This window comes from Dermochelys coriacea, chromosome 14 (assembly GCF_009764565.3).
Source record: "Dermochelys coriacea isolate rDerCor1 chromosome 14, rDerCor1.pri.v4, whole genome shotgun sequence".
NCBI lineage: Eukaryota > Metazoa > Chordata > Testudines > Dermochelyidae > Dermochelys > Dermochelys coriacea.
The window spans coordinates 14,962,348-14,984,058 of record NC_050081.1 but is presented as its reverse complement, the minus strand read 5'-3'; the positions used below and the strand labels follow the sequence as shown (position 1 = coordinate 14,984,058).

The following is a 21,711-nucleotide window of genomic DNA, read 5'->3' as shown; positions in this document are numbered from 1 at the left end:
AAACATCTCTCAGCCTCCAGTTCAGTGTCGGGGCTCCCCCACAAGCTCCCTGGGTGCACAGGGGCTGGAGCAGTCCACAGTGATACTCCTAGCCCTCTTTCCACTCCCACAGCCAGGTTTGCTCCAAGTCCAAAGATCTTCCAGCTGGCTCCCTGCAGCACTCTGATCCCCTATAAAAGCAGAACAATGGCTGGGGAGGGCTCCCGTACTGCAGGGGGCAGGGACATATTAGGGTGAAGGGGATATGAGGAGAAGAAGAAGGGATGGAGGAAGAAGAGAAGGGGGTGAGTAGGATGGGCAGATATTCCAGTATAAAAAAAAGAGAGAAAATGGAATGAAGCACCCAAGAGACAGAAACAAGAGGAGCAAAATATGGAGAAAATCCACCCAACCAGAAACAGATGAATTCTTGTGCAAGTGGGCTCAGTTCCCAGAGACTTCCCACTTTGCCCAGGCTGACTTTGGCCTGGAGTCCCTGCCAATCACAGCTGGGAGGTGCTGGCTCAAGGAGAGCCAGTTCAAGCCTCAGGAAGTCCAGCAGAGTACTACACTTGGCTGTAAACTCTGAGAGACCCAAACTGGCTCATTAGGCACCAGCCTGGGAAATGGAAGATTTGAGCCCCAGCTCTGACACAGAATTCTTTTGTAACCCTGGCAAGTCATTTAATTGCTTGAGATCTCAGTTTCCCCACATGGAAAAGGGGATAGTGCTTATTTTCTCTCTTACAGGAATGCTGTGGGGGTTAATTTGTTAATATATGTGAAGTGCCCAGATGCTGCAGGGATGGAGGCCTTAAAATGCTTGTACATAATGCTAGTGAGAGTTAAGAGCTGGGTTCAAACTCTGAAGCGTGGGTTCAAATTCTGATTAAAAGATCACAGCAGCTGGTCAGAAGTTTCCCTTGCTGGATCTAATGACACCTCCCATCTGACTCTGAGCCTCCAACAAAATCCTCTTTATACTGTTCCTTCCTCTCTCTCCAGCTCCACTTTCTTCAGCATCCGTTATGGAGCCAGTGCCTGCTGACAGTTCCCTGTGAGTGCTTTGCTGATGGGTCCCACTGGAACCTAAGCAGCTTCCAGCTCCTATCCCTTTGGGTTCCTGCTTGAAAACATTTCAGTAAGTGACTCTAAAACCCTGGTAGTCCCAGAGCTATCCCTAAGGCCAGCTCAGTGCTCTGCTTCCTGGGAAAGGAGCTGAAAACAACTGCAGGGCTAACCCGGAGGCACTGAGCCAAAGAGATGGAACTGCATTCCGAGCTCTCAGCAGTTTATAGCGAAGTAACAGAGTATCCGATGTTTCCGAAGTCTAGAACTGGCAACATTCACCTAGGGCTGAGATTTTGCGCTAAAGAAAAGACAGATCAGTCCTGAAACAAGTCAAGGATGGGAGAGAGAGATAGGAAGTGTCCTTGCAGACGATCATGTAGTAACAGAATGAGGGACACATTTTTGTCTGCATTAAAGTCAAACCTGTTAGGCTTACAGGCATTTAAGCCATGGCCTGTGGAGTTGTGCATCTGCCCTGCAATTGCTCTGCCCCGGACAATACTAATGCTGTGTTGCTGATGCAATTCCTTATGTCCATCAGTCCCAACACGCTGGGAAATGGCGGGGGGGGGGGAAGTGTCATCAGCTCCCCTTTGGGGAGGGAGAAACTGAGTGGTGCAGTGATACAGTGAGAGATGTAGTCACAGAGTATAATGCTTCAAAGAGGCCAGAGCCCATGCCTGCTGTACATCTCCAGTGGGAGGGCTGGGTTTTATTGTTTACATTGCTGGTGAGTTCTGCGAACGAGCGATTTCTATTCATCTAGCAAGGGAAAATATAATGCACAAGCCGTGGTCACTCTAGTTCTAGGCAGTATAGGCAGTTGTAAGGGTGGTAGGGGATGAGGCTGCCCAGGGAGGGGCAGCTACCAGCTGGGGCTCTGGGGAATGGGAAGCAGCCAGGCTGCTTGGGCAGCATTTCCACCCCCTCCCCAATAGCTCCCTCCCCCTAGCATGGAAAGACCACAGCCACTGAGTGCTCAGAGTCAGGGCTGCTTCTGGTGTCGCTGCAGGGCTTCCCCCATAAGTGCAGCGACATGCCTGGCCCTAAGTCAGTGCCCAGCCCATGTGGTTCTGCTGCCTAGGCAGCCCCCAGCTCCTGCGTCGGCCGCTGCTTCAACCCAACCATGTCTATGCTCTGGAGGTGCTGCTACCACACAGGCTATGAGCCCCATAGCAAGGAATCATAGAATCATAGAATCATAGAATATCAGGGTTGGAAGGGACCCCAGAAGGTCATCTAGTCCAACCCCCTGCTCAAAGCAGGACCAAGTCCCAGTTAAATCATCCCAGCTAGGGCTTTGTCAAGCCTGACCTTAAAAACCTCTAAGGAAGGAGATTCTACCACCTCCCTAGGTAACGCATTCCAGTGTTTCACCACCCTCTTAGTGAAAAAGTTTTTCCTAATATCCAATCTAAACCTCCCCCATTGCAACTTGAGACCATTACTCCTCGTTCTGTCATCTGCTACCATTGAGAACAGTCTAGAGCCATCCTCTTTGAAACCCCCTTTCAGGTAGTTGAAAGCAGCTATCAAATCCCCCCTCATTCTTCTCTTCTGCAGACTAAACAATCCCAGCTCCCTCAGCCTCTCCTCATAAGTCATGTGCTCTAGACCCCTAATCATTTTCGTTGCCCTTCGTTGTACTCTTTCCAATTTATCCACATCCTTCCTGTAGTGTGGGGCCCAAAACTGGACACAGTACTCCAGATGAGGCCTCACCAGTGTCGAATAGAGGGGAACGATCACGTCCCTCGATCTGCTCGCTATGCCCCTACTTATACAACCCAAAATGCCATTGGCCTTCTTGGCAACAAGGGCACACTGCTGACTCATATCCAGCTTCTCGTCCACTGTCACCCCTAGGTCCTTTTCCGCAGAACTGCTGCCGAGCCATTCGGTCCCTAGTCTGTAGCGGTGCATTGGATTCTTCCATCCTAAGTGCAGGACCCTGCATTTATCCTTATTGAACCTCATTAGATTTCTTTTGGCCCAATCCTCCAATTTGTCTAGGTCCTTCTGTATCCTATCCCTCCCCTCCAGCGTATCTACCACTCCTCCCAGTTTAGTATCATCCGCAAATTTGCTGAGAGTGCAATCCACACCATCCTCCAGATCATTTATGAAGATATTGAACAAAAAGGAGCTCATCTGGAAAGGTGTGGGGGTTGCTGGGGATGCACAGTGCAGGGGGTGGGGTACAGGGGCCCGGCTGATGGCCTGGTGATATGGGGGGGCCAAGCTGTGGAGCTGGATGTGGGGCCAGGCTGGGGATACAGGGACCCCCACTCTATCCAGTAGGAAGGAGTCTGCCACCCCTTTTATAAGGGGGATCAGTGCCCCCAGCCTGGGTGGCTTTTTGTGGGGTGGGGTGGAATATGTGCTGCTCATTATCCAGGGGCCAGGCTCTACAAGCTAGGAGCTGCCCTCGGCCGGTGCCCTGGTTTCAGACTGTTCCCATCCCATGGGGTCTGTCACCGGTGCCCATCAACCTCTGCAACCTCAGGCCAGGATCTGGCCCATCAGCCTCCGACCCGGCTGCATGAGGTTCAGGAGTGCGGGTGACAGCAGCAGGGGAGGTACTGGGTCATCTGCCATGAACTCCCAAGAGGGTCAGCTGGGGGCAGAACACTGAAGTTTCACCCAGGGTGGCCAATTGTCTTGAGCTACCTCTGTGCACAAGCAAGTTTGGATGTGTGCATATGTGGTCAGTTAAGTACATGTAAACTTATGTAGTTTTGGGGTATCTCATAGGCTCCTGGTAAACTGCTAATCTAGCCCTTTGCATTGCAAATTTGGATCACTTCTCTTTAGGGCTGGGTAAGAATAGCAGTGACATGCCAGCAAGTTGCTGGGGAGGAACATGCTCCTTTGTTTAAAGGGCCTGTGTTCTAGTGGAAGAGGAAGAGATGCTAGAGTTTCTCTTTTGTTCCTAAGATGAGGCCCAATTTTCAATTGTTTTTTTTTTTAATATAACGTTACATATGCAAATCTAAAATGGTCACAAGCATCAGCATCTGATCAGAGTGGAAAATAACCTGGCTCATGTTTGTGACCTAAGACAATTTGCTATTTGAAACAAAATCCACAATTGTCAAGCAAACAGCTGAGTTTGATTAAAATGAAGGCTGCAGCTGCCTATATTTTGATCTGCTTGAACTTCACCTGTTCATGGCTGAATCAGCCTTTGAAAAGGTCATTCGTCGGGTCAGCAAACTGAGGGTGGAATTTTATTTCTGAGTGGGGAACTTACAGGATGGTGGTGTAGATTAGCCAACCTCAAACATGCAGAGTTAATGAATCCAGCCCCCTAAAACCATGAGACTTGCCTAAAAATCATGAGATTAAAACCAAAAAAAGCATGTTAGTTTTTTGTTGTTGTTGCCTTTTGGATTCTGAGCCTTTAGAATGTGTTTTCTTCATGTTTCAAGCTTTTTTTTTTTTTTCTGCAACCATAAAAGCTAGAGATTATTATTATTATTATTATTTATTTTTTTTAAATGAAAGCTGAGAGTCTCATAAAGGCTCATGAGCTCAGTAGTAAGGAAGGGCTTGAAGAAAACAACTTAAAAAAAAAAATCACAAGATTAGTGATTGGTGCATAGAGGCTGCTCAAGACAATCTGCTGTGCTGGGCAATACTGATGGAGACTGTGAGTCAAATTCTACTTTTGCTTATATTAGGGCAAAGCTGGAATAATTTGATGGGCGTAGTTCTACTGAAGTCAGTGGAATGCTGCAGCCCCACAGTGGGGTTAGAGCAGACCAGAGTGCAGGCAAGGTTAATGTTTGCTTAAATCAACAAACCTTGAGGAACAGCAAATCTGGGCAGGGCCAACCTGTTAAGAGTTTCCAAACATGGGGACAAACTTGGCTGATAGAAGGATCATTTTAGAGATCTCAAACAATATTCTTATCTGTTGATCTCTCTCCCATAGGGGTTTCCATAGTGCCCATTGGTGGTCCATGGAAGCATTGCACGGATGAATTAGATCTGTGCGGCAAGGTCTGTTGTGAACATAGTGAGTCTTCTGCTCTTCCCAGTTTCTAGAATGTTCTGCTTGTGGGCATATACATTAGCAGCATTTTTGCAGAGCTGCCTAGCAGTCTTAGATGCCCCATTCCATGTTCAGCTTTGAAAGCCTCAGCCAATGCATATTTGCATCTTTCCAGTTATGGTGAGTAAATTATCAAAAAGGTGAGTCTTACTGTGTGTTTTAAAATGTCAGATTTTTTTTATCAGTAATTTCCTCTGGTAGCTCATTCCACAGCTGTGCTCAAATGAGGACAACCTACCATCAGTTCCCACCCACTTCATCCTGCATTGTCCCAAGGCAGCACAGCTGTCCTGGCAGGCCATGGATGGAGATGCTGGATATCACTGATATAGCTAAGTCTTTGCCTGTTGATGTTATTGTAGATCAAGGCCTTGTATCAGCACCAGAATCGGACTAGGAGACTTGGAAGATGCAACAGTACGATGGTGGTGTGCTCATGGCAGCCCATAGCATCCTATGTAAGCTGCAGCCTCTGTACTGCTTCCATCTTCTTCCATCTGGTCATCCATTGAAGACCATTGTGGCTACTGAAGTGGCATTGATGGAAGGTCACAATGCATACAGTAAGTGTTAAAAATTCTTATGCAAGTTTGCTGAGGAGTAACCGACATGACCAACAGGTAATGAGGATTTATTACTGGGGAGGACTTAATTTCATACAACTCTCCTGAGCATGAATTTTCTTAACAAAGCCAGTGGATGGTAAGGAGTATCTAGGGGTCGATTAGTTCCCTCATGATTTTGTTTCCTTCTTTTGCAGTAAACATATCGGGGTAAATTTCCCCCCCGCTAGTATGAGCTGGGCAGAACAAGGAAGGGAGAAAGAACAAGCTGTAACAGATGCTTGAAGCACTGTAATCGGGTGGCCTTCTGCTTTAAGGGCTGGAGGCCTAAAGTCAACCAGCTCTATCCAATTAGCCCTGCCTGCTGCACCTGGGGTGGGGTGTGTGGTTTAATTAGTAAAATCAGCTGAGTATGGAGAAGCTGATTTTCTCCCTATAAAGAGCAGCAGGAAGCTGGGTGGAGGGTATTGCTTGGGGAGAGAGACAATGAGAGGGAAGTGGGAGTGAGGGATTATAGAGACTTCTGGGAGGGAGTACGCCCCAGGAGAGAATGCTGAGCCTTCAGGGAAAGGGCTTAAGGTAGTGAAAGGCTGGGAGTATGAACTTGATGGGCAACTTAAAACTCTATATTTTGGGAATGATTTTGTTTTAATAAATCTAGCCCCATGGAGGGGTTGTAGCTAAACCAAAAAAAGTTTTAGCAGCTTGATTGATTTCAGAGTAGCAGCCGTGTTAGTCTTTATTCGCAAAAAGAAAAGGAGTACTTGTGGCACCTTAGAGACGAACAAATTTATTAGAGCATAAGCTTTCGTGAGCTACAGCTCACTTCATCGGATGCATTTGGTGGAAAAAACAGAGGAAAGATTTATATACACACACACACAGAGAACATGAAACAATGGGTTTATCATACACACTGTAAGGAGAGTGATCACTTAAGATAAGCCATCACCAGCAGCGGGGGGGGGAAAGGAGGAAAACCTTTCATGGTGACAAGCAAGGTAGGCTAATTCCAGCAGTTAACAAGAATATCAGAGGAACAGTGGGGGGTGGGGTGGGAGGGAGAAATACCATGGGGAAATAGTTTTACTTTGTGTAATGACTCATCTATTCCCAGTCTCTATTCAAGCCTAAGTTAATTGTATCCAGTTTGCAAATTAATTCCAATTCAGCAGTCTCTCGTTGGAGTCTGTTTTTGAAGCTTTTTTGTTGAAGGATAGCCACTCTTAGGTCTGTGATCGAGTGACCAGAGAGATTGAAGTGTTCTCCAACTGGTTTTTGAATGTTATAATTCTTGACGTCTGATTTGTGTCCATTCATTCTTTTACGTAGAGACTGTCCAGTTTGGCCAATGTACATGGCAGAGGGGCATTGCTGGCACATGATGGCATATATCACATTGGTAGATGCGCAGGTGAATGAGCCTCTGATAGTGTGGCTGATGTGATTAGGTCCTATGATGGTATCCCCTGAATAGATATGTGGACAGAGTTGGCAACGGGCTTTGTTGCAAGGATAGGTTCCTGGGTTAGTGGTTCTGTTGTGTGGTGTGTGGTTGCTGGTGAGTATTTGCTTCAGATTGGGGGGCTGTCTGTAAGCAAGGACTGGCCTGTCTCCCAAGATCTGTGAGAGTGATGGGTCGTCCTTCAGGATAGGTTGTAGATCCTTGATGATGCGTTGGAGAGGTTTTAGTTGGGGGCTGAAGGTGATGGCTAGTGGCGTTCTGTTGTTTTCTTTGTTGGGCCTGTCCTGTAGTAGGTGACTTCTGGGTACTCTTCTGGCTCTGTCAATCTGTTTCTTCACTTCAGCAGGTGGGTATTGTAGTTGTAGGAATGCATGATAGAGATCTTGTAGGTGTTTGTCTCTGTCTGAGGGGTTGGAGCAAATGCGATTATATCGTAGCGCTTGGCTGTAGACAATAGATCGAGTGGTATGATCTGGATGAAAGCTAGAGGCATGTAGGTAGGAATAGCGGTCAGTAGGTTTCCGATACAGGGTGGTGTTTATGTGACCATCGCTTATTAGCACCGTAGTGTCCAGGAAGTGGATCTCTTGTGTGGACTGGTCCAGGCTGAGGTTGATGGTGGGATGGAAATTGTTGAAATCATGGTGGAATTCCTCTAGGGCTTCTTTTCCATGGGTCCAGATGATGAAGATGTCATCAATGTAGCGCAAGTAGAGTAGGGGCATTAGGGGACGAGAGCTGAGGAAGCGTTGTTCTAAGTCAGCCATAAAAATGTTGGCATACTGTGGGGCCATGCGGGTACCCATCGCAGTGCCGCTGATTTGAAGGTATACATTGTCACCAAATGTGAAATAGTTATGGGTCAGGACAAAGTCACAAAGTTCAGCCACCAGGTTAGCCGTGACAGTATCGGGGATACTGTTCCTGACGGCTTGTAGTCCATTTTTGTGTAGAATGTTGGTGTAGAGGGCTTCTACATCCATAGTGGCTAGGATGGTGTTTTTAGGAAGATCACCAATGGACTGTAGTTTCCTCAGGAAATCGGTGGTGTCTCGAAGATAGCTGGGAGTGCTGGTAACACTTCAATCTCTCTGGTCACTCGATCACAGACCTAAGAGTGGCTATCCTTCAACAAAAAAGCTTCAAAAACAGACTCCAACGAGAGACTGCTGAATTGGAATTAATTTGCAAACTGGATACAATTAACTTAGGCTTGAATAGAGACTGGGAATGGATGAGTCATTACACAAAGCTCACGAAAGCTTATGCTCTAATAAATTTGTTAGTCTCTAAGGTGCCACGGGTACTCCTTTTCTATTTCCCCATGGTATTTCTCCCTCCCACCCCACCCCCCATTGTTCCTCTGATATTCTTGTTAACTGCTGGAATTAGCCTACCTTGCTTGTCACCATGGAAGGTTTTCCTCCTTTCCCCCCCTGCTGCTGGTGATGGCTTATCTTAAGTGATCACTCTCCTTACAGTGTGTATGATAAACCCATTGTTTCATGTTCTCTGTGTGTGTATATAAATCTCTCCTCTGTTTTTTCCACCAAATGCATCCGATGAAGTGAGCTGTAGCTCACGAAAGCTTATGCTCTAATAAATTTGTTCGTCTCTAAGGTGCCACAAGTACTCCTTCTCTTTCAATCAAGCTGAAAGAATCCTGTAAAGTGGGGAAAACGAGGCAGAGTGACCTGAGGTCACGAGGGGGTGCTGCGGAGTTGGCCAGGCTGTTCACGAGCATCTCTGGAAAGTGCTCCGACACCCTGAGATTCAAAGACTATGTCTATGCTATGGGGATGATACCAACATAGCTATGCTGCTGTAACCCTGCAGTGCAGATGCAGCCTACAGTGACAGAAAGTGTTTTTTTTTTTTCCATCGCTGTAGGAACCCTGCCTCACCAAACAATGGTAGCTAAGTTGATGGAAGACTGTTTTTGTCAACCTTGCTGTGTCTACGTCGGGGGGGGGGGGGGGTTACACTGGCATAGGTCCGGTGTTCACGGTATGGCTTTTTCACTCCACTGACCAGCATAGAATTCATGTTGGCCTATATTGTAGGGGTAGAGCAGGGCTTAATCAGTGCAACAAGGGTGGAAAGGCACAACAAAAGCCACACACACTCACTCTGAGCCTGATTCTCTTTGCACGTTGATGTCGCACCACTTTGACTCCACTGAATACAGTTGCATTACTCTTGCTTCACACCAGTGTAAGGAAGGCAAAAGCCAGTCCCTCTGTACTGTAGCTGACCCCAGGCTGAAATGGAGAAATACTGACTGGCATGCAGAGTAACCACAACTGGCTTGTAATTTACTGGTTACATAATGTCCTATGAAGTGCCCCAGAGTTAGTCTTCGGAGAGTAAATTTAATTAGCATGAGGCTAGACTTTCCTTATCAGTTGGATGGCTTTCTGATTTTGCACTGTAGTCCTGAGCTCCCATGAAACACTTGTTTGTAGTCGGGGAAAATAAAAGCAATGGTATTTCCATCCAGATCCTGTTGGGAACATCTTGCGTGGTGCACATCAGGATAGAGATTGACATTAGTTCTGTGCCTGGTCTAAGAGAGCCTTTTAAAGCCAGTGGGCCCTGTGCTCTTTCCCACTGGTATCAGGAGATGCTGTGTGCACAGATGGAGGGCAGTGCATGGAATGCTCAGCTGTTTCCAGATGTGAGAGAAGAAGGTATCCATCTGTGTCAGGAGAAACCTTTGAGCTCTATGGTCCTGTCTTTCTTTTCTTTTTGGAACAACTCTGCCGGAGGGTTGCTTCTCCTGCCAACTCCTGATGCCTCTGGCCCCTCGTTTGCCTTTTCTTTGGCCTCATCTCTGTTACGAGGGGTTGGTTTTTTGTTTTTTTCAAAAGCACTCAGCATTGGCCTACTTCTGCTGTGCAACCTGCCCCGGACCCAATTACAAGTGTTGGGGTCGGTCAGATGTAATTTGCAGAGAATATATTCAGGCTTGGTTCAGGTTAAGTAGCCTCTTATCACTGAGGGCTTGTTTAGGTGAACAATTGGTATGGGGTGAGTTGGGGCAAGAAACTATCCTACACTAGCTTGCCAGGGTCTAACTGTCCATGTGCATATACACCCTGGTGAAGCGCATATGAACAATTTAACAGGCTTTGATCTAGTCCTGTTTCAAAGATGCAACTGGATAGCTAGACCGTGGCAGGTTAGTGAGGGGTAGACTTACAGCCCAGCTTGGTGCAAACTAATTATTCACGTAGATAGCCCTTAGTTTGAAGTGTGTATATTTTGGATTATTATATTTCGGGATGTTGGGTACAAAACAACTCTACACACTCAGGCTAGGGTTGGGTTTGAGATTGGCTGTAGTCTACTTAGGTTTGGGTTGGGCTTCTGAATTAGGTTGTGCTCTGCTCCAGTTGAAGTCGGTGATGGAGATTTCAGTGGCAGCTGAAAATTCCACCCACCGACCTCAGCCATGCTGGGAACCTGGATATAATGTGGTCAGCCCCTGGACTCCGTTACAATCTGGCTCGTTTTGGCTGGGTACATGGAACAGAGATAAGGGCAGTTAAGTCCCATCTACCTCACAACGTGGATTTACATTGTAAATGTGTCTTATGATACATTTGACCCTTAAGGCCCCATCCATGCTAACTACAACCTTGTTCAAATGCAGTTTCTGCTAGCAGCATTCTAACACCAACTGACTATTGATGAGAGCAGTTATTTTTTTGAGAACCAGGATAGACCTAAAGTTCCATCCATACAGCAAGATGTCGGGGGACCATGTTGAAAGATGGGTTGGCATTCTCTGGATAAACATGCCTGAAATGTAAAACCATGTTTCTGTCCTGTAAATAACAGAATTCCATAACGCAATCTGATCACACCTACACAAACAAGGTCAAATTGTATTATAATGCAGTCCCTGCTACCTTCCAACATGTTAAATTTTTAGACTGTCCCCAGAGATCATTTTTTACCATGGTTTTATAACATGAGTCTCTAATCAATAATCCCTACATCCCCAATGGGTAGGGAAACCATGCTTGCATGCTAACGAATATGTTTAAATATGGCTTTAGTTAGCATATCTCTGATCCCAGCAGGGACAAAGTATCAGTTACCTAGGTTAGTGGTTTTCAACCTGTGGGCTGCAGACCCCTGGGTGGCTGCAGACTGTCTAAGATTACCTCCATTTGAAATTTTTTAGGGATTTGCAAATGGAAAAAAGGTTGAAAACCACTGACCCTAGTTGGAATCTGCTAATTCTGGTAGGGTGGTTGTTTTTGATATATGAATATTTGATTATTTAGTGCTATTCCAAAGGATGATCATTTAGTTCTGGGCCATATTGTACACAAAGGGGATTAATTTTAATAAGGAAAGATTTTGAGATTTGCTGCTAACGATCCAACATGGTTTGACACTTTCCAAGAACCCACCTTCTGCGTATGGTAATTTAATAGGCATTTCCTATACTAAGATGTTATAACTAGAACTAACACTCAAGGATGTTTAAAATGCTATGGCCTAAATTTTTAGAAGTGACTATAGTGATTTTGGGTGAGACACTTTGACGGGGCCTGACTTTCAGAAAGTGCTAAGTACCTGTCCTCTGGAAATCATGTGTCTCATGTCAAAATCTCTAGTCGCTTTGGAATATTTAGGCCTCTGTACACATATTACTCTGCTACAGATACCAGTGCAATCTAGGTGGAGCAGTGTGAACTGGTCTGACTATCTCCACAGGGCTTTAATAGCAATACCTTTTCAAATGAAATAGTTTCCCATGAGGCTTCTTCTGCACCTGTGCCTTACATTTTTTGCATCCAGCTGTTTTTACTGAGGTGCAACCTCCTTTGAATGCCTCACCTGGTTGTCAGCTGCCATGTATTTTTTCACCCCATGTACATTTTCAACTGGTTGCTTCTGATGAGGGCTTGGCATCAGCATGACTCAGTGTTTTGTGGGGTTTTTGTTTGTAAGTGTTACCTCTAACCAGAACTGGGGGTGGTGGTATGCATGTGTAACCAGGAAAACAGTTCAGATGTTGAACCCTAGGCAGCATGCTCTTCTCCTTTCCCCTAGTACCAGCTCAGATAGTCTGTTTACAGAACAATCACAGGAGAGACAGATGGAGAGAGATACACAGAGAGCTGAGCAAAACACACTCCATTCCAGGGGAGTTCTGGAGCCAGCTGGATTTTTTTTTTCTTTCCCTCTCCTGGTCATAAGAGTCTTGAAATCCAACACGATGGATCCCATTTTAGTTGTCACCCTGAGTGTGCAGAGGCCAGGGTGGTGGTGGAGTGGGTTTTCCTTGCACACCTGTACTATTCTGATCTCTGGTTACACAGGCAGGGGAGTTGCAGTGCTGGCCGTGAGAGGCTACAGCTCGCTCAGGGAGCATACTCTGCACAGGAGGTGTAAGGCACAGCTCTTCAGGATTGTGCTACTGGAAGCCTCCTACCCTTCCTCTGTCTATAATACTTTTATGGCCCCCTTGCTGAGATATCTGAGCACCTCCCAACACTCTGGTAAGGTAGAGCAGTGCTATTATCCCTGTTTTACAGGGGAGGAACCGAGGCACAGAAAACCTAAGTGATTGTCTCAAGGTCACCCAAGGAGTCAGTGGCAGAGCCAGGGATTGAACCCAGGTTTTCCAAGGCCTACGGTTGCACCTTAACCACTAGGCCAGCCTTCCTAACTTGTGTTTTGCAGGCGTAGCATTCTCCCACCAGGACTTAAGCCTTTCTAGGAGCAATCCAAATAATCAGACGGCTCACTTTCCCCTCTTGAAAAAGTATGTGTACTTTATTAATACCAGAATCTAAAAGTAAGATGGAAAAACCTATTAATAGCTGACCGGAGTTACTCCCCTTCCAGCGACAGATTGTTCCCTCCAGAACATCCCTGAGGGTTTTGTTTGAGTTCAGCTGCTGGGGCTGCCACTGGGAATTGATCAGTCACTGTGATCTTACTGTTGGGAAATCTTTCCTGACATCCAGCCTACGTTTTCCCTTGCACCATTTCACCCTTTTATGTAATTATGAATCCATGACTCAGCGTAAACCATTTTAATTTCTCTTTGAGTTATTTAATCTTCCGAGTCACTTCTGTAGCCAAGATCTGCCAGAATGGGCAGATGTTTTATGGGTGCAACTCCATTAGGATCACACCAAGCCCCGTTGTAGCGGGACAGTCACCCAGCTCCGAAGAGGTTAAAAGCTAGCTTTTGGAGAGGGCTGGGGTTGAGAGAAAAGCCTAGGCTGATTGGGGCATGGCCCAAGATGTGGCTGTTTCCCCAATCGGGCCACACTGGTCCTATAAAAGGGCTGTGAGCCAGGAGCTGAGGAAGAGTGTCTCTCTAGCAGTAGAGAGAAGGATCTGGCTGCCTGGGAGCTGAGCTGGATACCTAGAGTGGAGCAGGGCTGTGGGAAGGCCAGAGGAGCTGGGGAGTTCCAGCCTGAAAACTCCCAGGCTGCAGGCCTTGCTAAAGGCCAGGAAAGGTACTGGGGCTACAGAGGGACAACCTGGCAATAGGCAAAGGCAGCAGGTCCAAACCCCCCTTGCCAGTGATGAGTGGTTTACAGACTGCAGTCTGCCCCAGTGAGTGGGGGGCTAGATGGTGACTGGCAGTAGCCACTGAGGCAAGATGGGGATAGAGGGTTGGGGGTTCCCCTGGATGGGGAGACCCAGAGTGTGGGTGTTCTGCCATGGGGCAGCACCCCAAGGTAAAAGGGCACCGGGGTCTGGGAGGGACAAAGGGGCCAGCGGCAGGTGAGACACCAACCTGCGAGGGTGCTCTGAAGGCTGGAAAGAGCTAATTCCCAAGACTACTAGCAGGAGGCGCCGGACCAGTGAATCATTGGCTTGCTACGCCTGTTCTTTTAGCTTCTCCTTACAGGTCAGTTTCCTCAGGCCCTTAGGGAGACATGTTGCACTGATGGACTCCAAAAGTAAGACCAAGGATTTTTGACTTTTAAACATCTAAAGCTTCCCTGGTTTTCTGTTACTCAATGGATGGCTGTTTCGCATATGATTTTAGTATGCTATCTCATGATATTCTTCAGCTAGGTAAAACAGAGGAATAAAACTAGCACGTGTCCTCAGAGTGCTAATGAGATCGTAAACACTCAAACTTTGGTCTTGTAGTTACCTAGTTACCATGATTCAACCAGGAGAGAGAGTGTCTTTTTTTTTTTGTTGTTGTTTGTTTTTGCATGGCCTATATAGATCAGCTTTATCTGTGTAGTATTTCTGGGGGTGTACATATATCAGTTATATAATTATAGATAAAATTAGATACACATAGATATAGGCATAGCTGTGTGTATTATATTATACAGGATATAGAATACAATTTCTTATTTTATAGTGGCTACAGGTCAGCTCAGTACCTTGCAGCACAGCTTAAAGGACAAAGTCCCTGCCCCAAAGAGCTTACCGTTGTATCTAGACATGACGTAACAAGGGCAACAAAACAATAGGCTGGGGGTGGAGGAAGATGGGCAGAGGTCATGGCAATAAGATGTGAGGGCACGTGAGCAGCATAGTTGGGAAGAGGTTATAGGATAAGTATGTACATATAGACATAATAGTCACTTTGTTGAGTCCCTTCTTGTACATGTCAGGGTAGAAGTGAGTCTTTGGGAGGGAGGATTGTTCTGGCCCCATAAAATGTAGCTCCAACAAGCCTAGCCCTCAGCTTACACTTGAATAAAGAACTCCTAGCCCTGCACTCAGTAAATGGCACGTGACGTCTAATCCCAGCTTTGTTACTGACTTACTACATGTTGGGCAAGTCACTCAAACTTTTGGGATCTCCATTCCTCCATTGATAAAACGGGACTACTAATACTCACCTCCCCGGTGGACTGTGAGGATTAATTAATTACTAACCACATAGCTCTTTGATCATGTTAAGTGCTGCTAACTGTTAATCTTGTAGCTTTCTTTTTCCCCATGGCTCCTCACCCTCCCTGGCCTCCCAACCCTGGATCATGTGCGGATGGCTGTACTCCTTGCACAGCCTGGGAATAAGCATTTTAATACAAAGCGTGTTCCTGCAAAGGAGATCAGCTTTCAGGCCTGGAGTTGCACAAGTAAGTAGTGAGGGTTGTGACTGGGGCTATATGTGGCAGAGCTGCCTGCCTGGTGATTGTTTCACAGCATCACATCCCTGTTTTGGAAAAGACTCCCAGTGACAATGCTCAGGCATTTGGTCACACACACAGCCACAGTGGAATCTGCACCCCTGCTACAGGGGCAGAGTTCAGAGTCCCCAGAGGTTTCAAGCCCTGGAGCTCTACTGAGGCAGCAGCTCCAGCAAAGCAAAAGGCTGAGACCAAAGAGCATTTTAGGGGCTAAGGAGTGAGCTAGAGAAAACTGAGCATTGGCTCTGGGGTGCTAAATATCAGCCAGAGCTCACATTCTCATATATGGCTCGGTCATCCCTGGATTATGCAGGATTCCACTAATGCGTCCCAGGCTGCTGGGCCCCTAGCCGTGGAAAGTCTGCCAGCCTGTGGTGGCACAAGATGGTCACAATTTCCCCTCCACTAGGAGGGCCCCCCGACAGCAGGGGAACCCCCAAAGTGGGCAACACTGGCTGGGAAATCATGTCCAGTAAGCACCTCCTGCTCCAGCCTCTGTTGGTGTGGCTCCTAGGAAGTACATGGCAGAAGCTAAAGCAGCCTTCACTTAGAAAAGATACCCAAACACCCCTTATACCTCCCTTCCGAGCAGGGATGAACTGGCCCAATCTCTGTGGCTCAGCGTGGCTCGCATAATTCAGAGATAAAGGTCCCCTGACCACTATGAACTGAGTCTGAAAGAGCTGGAGAAGACCACAAACTGCTTTGGTTCTGTGAAGCTCTGGATCAGCCCAGCTCCATGAAACACTTTCCCTGATGTAACTGGCAGCTGCCTGGGTTTTGCATCACAGCCCAAAGAGTTGCTTTTAACACCATTGTTTTGTATTTGAGGATCTAGACTATATGGGTCTAGCAAAAACATCTCAGCATCCCTTTAAACATGGAGGGAGACTTAGGCTATTCAAGGGACTGTCATGGAAGAGGAAATGCATTTTTCCCATTCTGGAGAAGACAGGGTGAGAAGAAGATTCTTAGGCCTTTGTCTCTCTGGCACCTGGCTTACCCTGCCAAGGTGCCTCAAGGCTGAGCTGGAGAGATACAGGAGCTCAGCATCTATGTCCCATTCAACCTGTGACCTCTCTACTTTGATGCTCAGAAAAGGCCAATAGTGCTGGAGAGACCCACCAGACTCCTTTCATGCAGGCCAATGTTTGGTCCCCATCCCCATAGCCATCAAACTGCCAGTATATAGCTACCTTAATGACATTTTAAAGGCTCATTAACTAAATGAACCCTGTATACTGGCTTAGCTAGGAGAGGAAGCTGAAGGCAGCTACTTGGCATCTTACTCACCACCTGCGTGCAGCACTGCTGTCATGATGGATGGGAACCATGACGTCTCACTGTTGGTGGCTTGGAACTCATGCTGCAGGTCTGTGAAGAAGACCCCAGTGCAAGAGGGGAAGCTAAGCGTTAGCCCCTGAAGCAGCACGGTGGCCAACAAGACCATCCAGGCCCATCCCCGGTCCTGAGCGTTAGAAGTCCCATGTGCTGCTGCTCCTTGGGACATTTCCACTTCTACCTCCTTCCAAGCCAACCTGTTTGAAAAATCACCTCAGCAGTCATATGGTAGCACTTGGAGCAATGCAAGGAGAGTCACAGCACAGTCACCTGCTCTGTCTGGCCAGGAGAACCAATGCCTCCTAAGCCTTGTATTACACTGCTCAAAACACCTTCCCGTCTCTCACCACGGGATCCTGGCACCAAAGTGCCTGGGAAACGAGCCACCTTTCCCTTTTATTTCACAAGAGGCTGAACATGTTCAGGTACAGTCCTGAACACGCTCCCTTTGAGATATGAATTGGTCTTACCCAGCTCCCTCCCAGAGCTTGTTTTCCCTTTCACCTGCTTCCAGCACACAGAGTCCCCTTGCTGAGGATAGCTAAGGTCATAAAATACTCATGCTAAGGGGGGAAGGAAGCTCATGCAAATACCAACAGTAATAAAAATTATATATAGTGCTGCTGAGTAGGACAAGCAGCGCTAGGCACCTCTGTGCAGCCTCTGCCTGCTCCTGGGTACAATTCAAGCTGCAAACAATGATCGTTAAAGTCTTTAACAGCTTGGGATTTGGTAATCTCAGTGAGGCGTGTCATGCCACCCTGTTCTGGCTATGGGAGACTCTTGGTGGTGATTCCCAGGGTTGATCTCTCTGGGTCCTGCAGCATGAAACGTTCACCTGAGAACCACTCCTCCCCTGCAAAAAGTGTGCTCCTCTTTGGCTGCCTGTTGGGCTCACAGGCCCCGACCTTCAGGGCACAGTGCAATGGTGAACACTGATACAGGGCTTTTCACCTGTGGATCTCAAAGCACTGTTCAAAGGATGGTCACTATCAATATCCTCATGTCACAGCTGGGGAAACTGAGACAAAGAGAGGGAATGTGTATGACTTTACCCTGGGTCTGACAGGGAGATATTGGCAAAACTAGGAATGTAAATGTAGGTCTCCCGGCTCCCAGCCTGAGGTTCTAGCCATGGGCCCATAGTGCCGCCTTGTAATAAATAGTGATCTGGTTTAGCTGTTGGCTGAGGATTTGTCTGGGTTTTAAAATTTTGATTTATTTGTATTCCTGTAAAATAACCTTTTTTTATATCAGTTCATGGAATAATCTAGTCTAGCTCAGCATTTCAAAGCCCCCTTCCCCTTACTTTAGTTAACTGGAAGTCCATATTAAACACCAGGCTGGTACCAGAATAGCCATTCTATAAATGAATGATTAACGCGTGTGTACGTACATATAATGGGTAGGCAAGTTCACTCTCTATTATTTAACATGTATATTACAGTAGCAACTAAAAGCCTTGCTTGAATCTCAGGCCCTGTTGTGCTGGGTAGTGTGTCCACAAACAGATAGTCCTCGCTCTGAGTCTCTTTTAGACTGTCTGGGCTCCAAACAGATGAAGGCTTTGGTGTTGAGACATAACATACAACCAAACCTGGGGATGATGGATACGGTTTAATTCTTTGTACACTGTGGCTGGGTAGAGATGATGCTACTGATTGGTTCATGGTCTTTTCCTCTGGTGTGATCAAATCGCTCTGTATTAGCTGGCTCATGGCCTAATCGCTCTGTATTAACTGGCTCATGGCCTAAAGTCTGTCCCTAGTAGTCACAGACCCAAAGACAGCAACCCAGAACATTGCAGTTCAACTTGTCTTTGCTCTTGATTACACAGCTCAGACTGTTTTGTCCAGCTAATGATCCCTGTCACTCCCAGTTCCACCAGGTTTCCTATTTATACTCACTGCCTACTAATTAATCTCTCATTACAATGCATACCTGCTGTAGCTTTCAACCACTTTCTCTATCTACTGTACATCATTACAGGCCAAGTTTCCCTCCTCAGCAATCTGATTCACTAGTTTGTCTGCCCATGTGCCACTCCCTGAAATAAATGCTGAGACATTCTGCTTATACTATACTGACTAATGCAAGGAATACCAGTGATCGCAGTATCATGCCAGCTGCTTTCTGCCTGAACAAAGGTAAATGGAAACAAGGTCATTCTGGTGCCAATTTACCTGGCTCTGCCAAGTGGAACAACAAAAGAAACGCAGCTGTACAAAGCTTGGTATTAACTCTCCCTGTGGAAATTAAGTGATCACAGCAGTAAGTATGAGCACATTAGGACCACATGAATTGTACTAGAAATCCATCTAGTCCAGTAGTCTGTGTCTCATTAGAGAAAAGTGCAAGAAACCCTTTGTAATTCACCTGGTCACCTATGGCATGCTACAGCAGGTGCCGATAATCTCTTTTGACCACATCTGAGGTTCATCTTAAGCCCCTCTGAGGCACAAAGGGCAGCTATCCCCTGTAATATTATTAGCCTTGTGTAAGAGCAGAATCTGGATTTAGCAGTGTGTCAGTCTCATGCTTTGTTAAAGGTGTTTCTTAGTGTGTGAATTTAGTAGAGTAGAAGATGCTGGATTAACAGTCCTGGACATTGACTATGCCTTTCTGCATCGACACCAGAGGCAGCTGTTCCTTCACATTATCTCTCAGTTATGGTTCAAGGTTGGGACCATTACTGAGGCTAGTTGGTCTCCATGGCTGAGTCAATCTTGGGCTAGTCAAGGTTACCTGTATTAGTGATTTTTAAAAATGTATTCTGGATACCTTTCCACTAGGGCTTGAACTGAAATCCAGCAAACACCTTCCACGTAAACTACTGAGGAGACCAGCTGTCAGTCACGGATGGATTGCTCATCTTTACTGAATTTGAACCTTTCTCCCCATTGCTAATTCCCCATGCCATCCAATCCCTTGTCTGCTCTTTTTCTGAAATGGACTGAACTCTTAGCCAGACTGGAAGGTGAATTGATAGCCAATTGAGGGTCAAATGCCAAGAGTCCCAAGGGAGTGAAGTTCAGAAGAGCACAGCTTGTTTTCTTTGTAGCCAAAATGGCTGGAATTGTAGCTAATGAAATCCAGTGCTTCTTCCCCTGTGGGGAATGTTGCATTCTCAGACGCTCTTTTGTGTTGTTGCCTAACACATCCTCCAAGGATGACTGAAAAGCTTGTGCAAACTTCATTGTTTTACCCCTGTGGTTAGAATATTGTCCACTTCTTTGACAAAGTTCTTTTGTCCTGTAAGCCTGATTCTGATCCCATTAAAGTCAATGAGAGTTTTGCCAGGGGCATTAACAGGAGCCACTCATTACTTGATTTTCTTAGGTAGGAGATAGCAGGACCTAGTCATTAGTGCTCATAACTGAATGGCAAGAGACATGGGTTCCAGGCCCAGCTCTGCCACTTTGCTGACCCGATGATCCTACCAGTTGGTCTCTGTGCCTCAGTTTCCCCATCTGTAAAATGGGGTTAATTCTATGTACACAGCTGGAGGTCTTTTTTTAGGTGCTCAGCTGTGGCCCTTTGATGGGCAGTTTATGGCAGTGAAGATGGTGGAACAGTGCTGCCACTTCCTTGGGATACAGTGGGGTGGGGTGGGGTGGGGTGGGGAGAGCAGCATGGGGGGTGAAGTTTTGAGTCCCTTGCTCTGTGAGTCCCTTGTGCGAAGGGGCAAGGGAGAGACAAGGCAGGAAAAGATTTGGTGTAAGGCGAAGCCCAGAGTCGAGACGGCTAGTTCCAGTGCTTTTGCCTTTAGTTATCCCGGGGAAGGCTGGGCTGTCAGCAGACGAGGATCCAGCCTTCCCTCTGCAGTCATTAATGTTAGGTCAATGGTTAGAAGAGTGCCCCGTCCATGACTTGGTTAGGAGGGATGAGGCCCCCACTTTGTGGGCATTACTCAAACCCGGCTGGAGGACCAGGTGCGGCGCCCTTGGGCAATTCCACTCAAGATCTCCAGTGCCGGGGTGTTTCTGGTTCCCTTGCTGAGGGGGTCAGGGCGGTCGGGTTTGGGAGAGGAGAGTTTCCGGTGAGACTTTGGAGCCCAGTGGAAGCTCTGTTTGGGGCTCTGCCCACAGGGGCTTTGGACCCGAGGGCTCCAAACTCTGGCAGGAGGCTGTTTACCTCCACCCAGGCAGTCCCTGCCCAAAGCCCTGGCTGCAGTCCCCGCTGACTGCCCCACACCTCGTGGGGGGCAGTGCCCTGGCCCAGTTCCAAGGCAGCAGGCAGACAGGGCTCCCTCCTTCAGCCTGCTGCGGGGGGATGCCCCGGGAGAGCAGCGCCCTGGGCTGAGCCCAGCCTGCCCCCCCACCGGGCCCGGCAGCAAGGGGGTGGCACTGCCGGCAAGCCGCCCCCGACCCCTCCGCCTTCCCTCTCCGGCTGGGTCGCTGAGCGCAGCCCCGGGCACCCCCGAGCGAGGCGCCGCAGAGCGCTGGGGCCGAGCCGCCCGGCTCCCCCCGGGGCGTGGGATCCCAGCCGGGGCCCCTGCCCGCTTGTTGGCCGGACGGTCACCGTGAGATCCCCGCCCGCTCGCGGAGCGCCCAGCCCTGCGAGCCGGGCTCCCTTCCGCTCTCTGGCTGTGCAGGACCCAGAGCTCTGCCGCGGCCGGCCGGCCGCCCCCTGCCTCCCCGGCCCGCTCCGCTTACCTGTTCACACGGGCTCCTCCATCCGGAGTGACTCCCCCCCAGAGCCCGGGGAGGGGGAGAACGAAGGAGGGGAGCGCTCCGAGGGCACCCGCGGCTCTCTCCTGCTGCTTCCCGCGGTCCTCTCCTGGAAGGGCCGTCCTGGCTTCTCTCCTTCGCCCTGCGAGGGAGGAGGCACGGCGGTTGCAAGCCGACGGAGCAGCTCAGGGCAGGCACATCTCTGGCTAGAGGGGGAAGTTCAGGGGCGGGTGAGTTCATCCAGTGGGGAGGACTGGATCCACTGGGGATTACACAGCATCCGGGGGTAGAGGGGCACTGGGTCTCTTGGTGAAAGGTTAGATCCACTGTGGGCGGAGTGGGGGTAGATTTGGGAAATTGTTAGAGCCTCTAGGTATCACTAAGGGGGGGAGCGGGGACACACTAGATGTTTTGAGAAGTAATTTCA

General features: G+C 47.9%; 1 protein-coding gene and 1 long non-coding RNA gene across 3 annotated transcripts in view; one reads left to right on the top strand and one right to left on the bottom strand.

Moving 5' to 3' along the window:
* SLC16A5 (solute carrier family 16 member 5) overlaps window positions 1-21,459 on the bottom strand; it is a 29,635-nt gene extending 8,176 nt beyond the window's left edge. The window contains exons 1-2 of the mRNA XM_038371566.2: window positions 21,270-21,459; window positions 16,567-16,811 (exon numbers count right to left, since the gene is read on the bottom strand). Of these exons, the coding sequence (XP_038227494.1) occupies window positions 16,567-16,783 (217 nt within the window). The 5' untranslated portion in view covers window positions 16,784-16,811; window positions 21,270-21,459. The remainder of the gene's footprint in view (window positions 1-16,566; window positions 16,812-21,269) is intronic.
* LOC119842868 lies at window positions 3,616-11,260 on the top strand. 2 transcript variants are annotated; one of them, XR_005288826.2, is made up of 4 exons: window positions 3,654-4,702; window positions 4,988-5,227; window positions 5,470-5,670; window positions 9,026-9,278. It is a non-coding gene; the product is annotated as an uncharacterized LOC119842868 (long non-coding RNA). The 2 variants fall into 2 exon arrangements; XR_006275761.1 differs by lacking the exons at window positions 5,470-5,670; window positions 9,026-9,278 and adding an exon at window positions 9,756-11,260 and having other exon boundaries at window positions 3,616-4,702.
* Window positions 21,460-21,711: the final 252 nt, after the last annotated feature.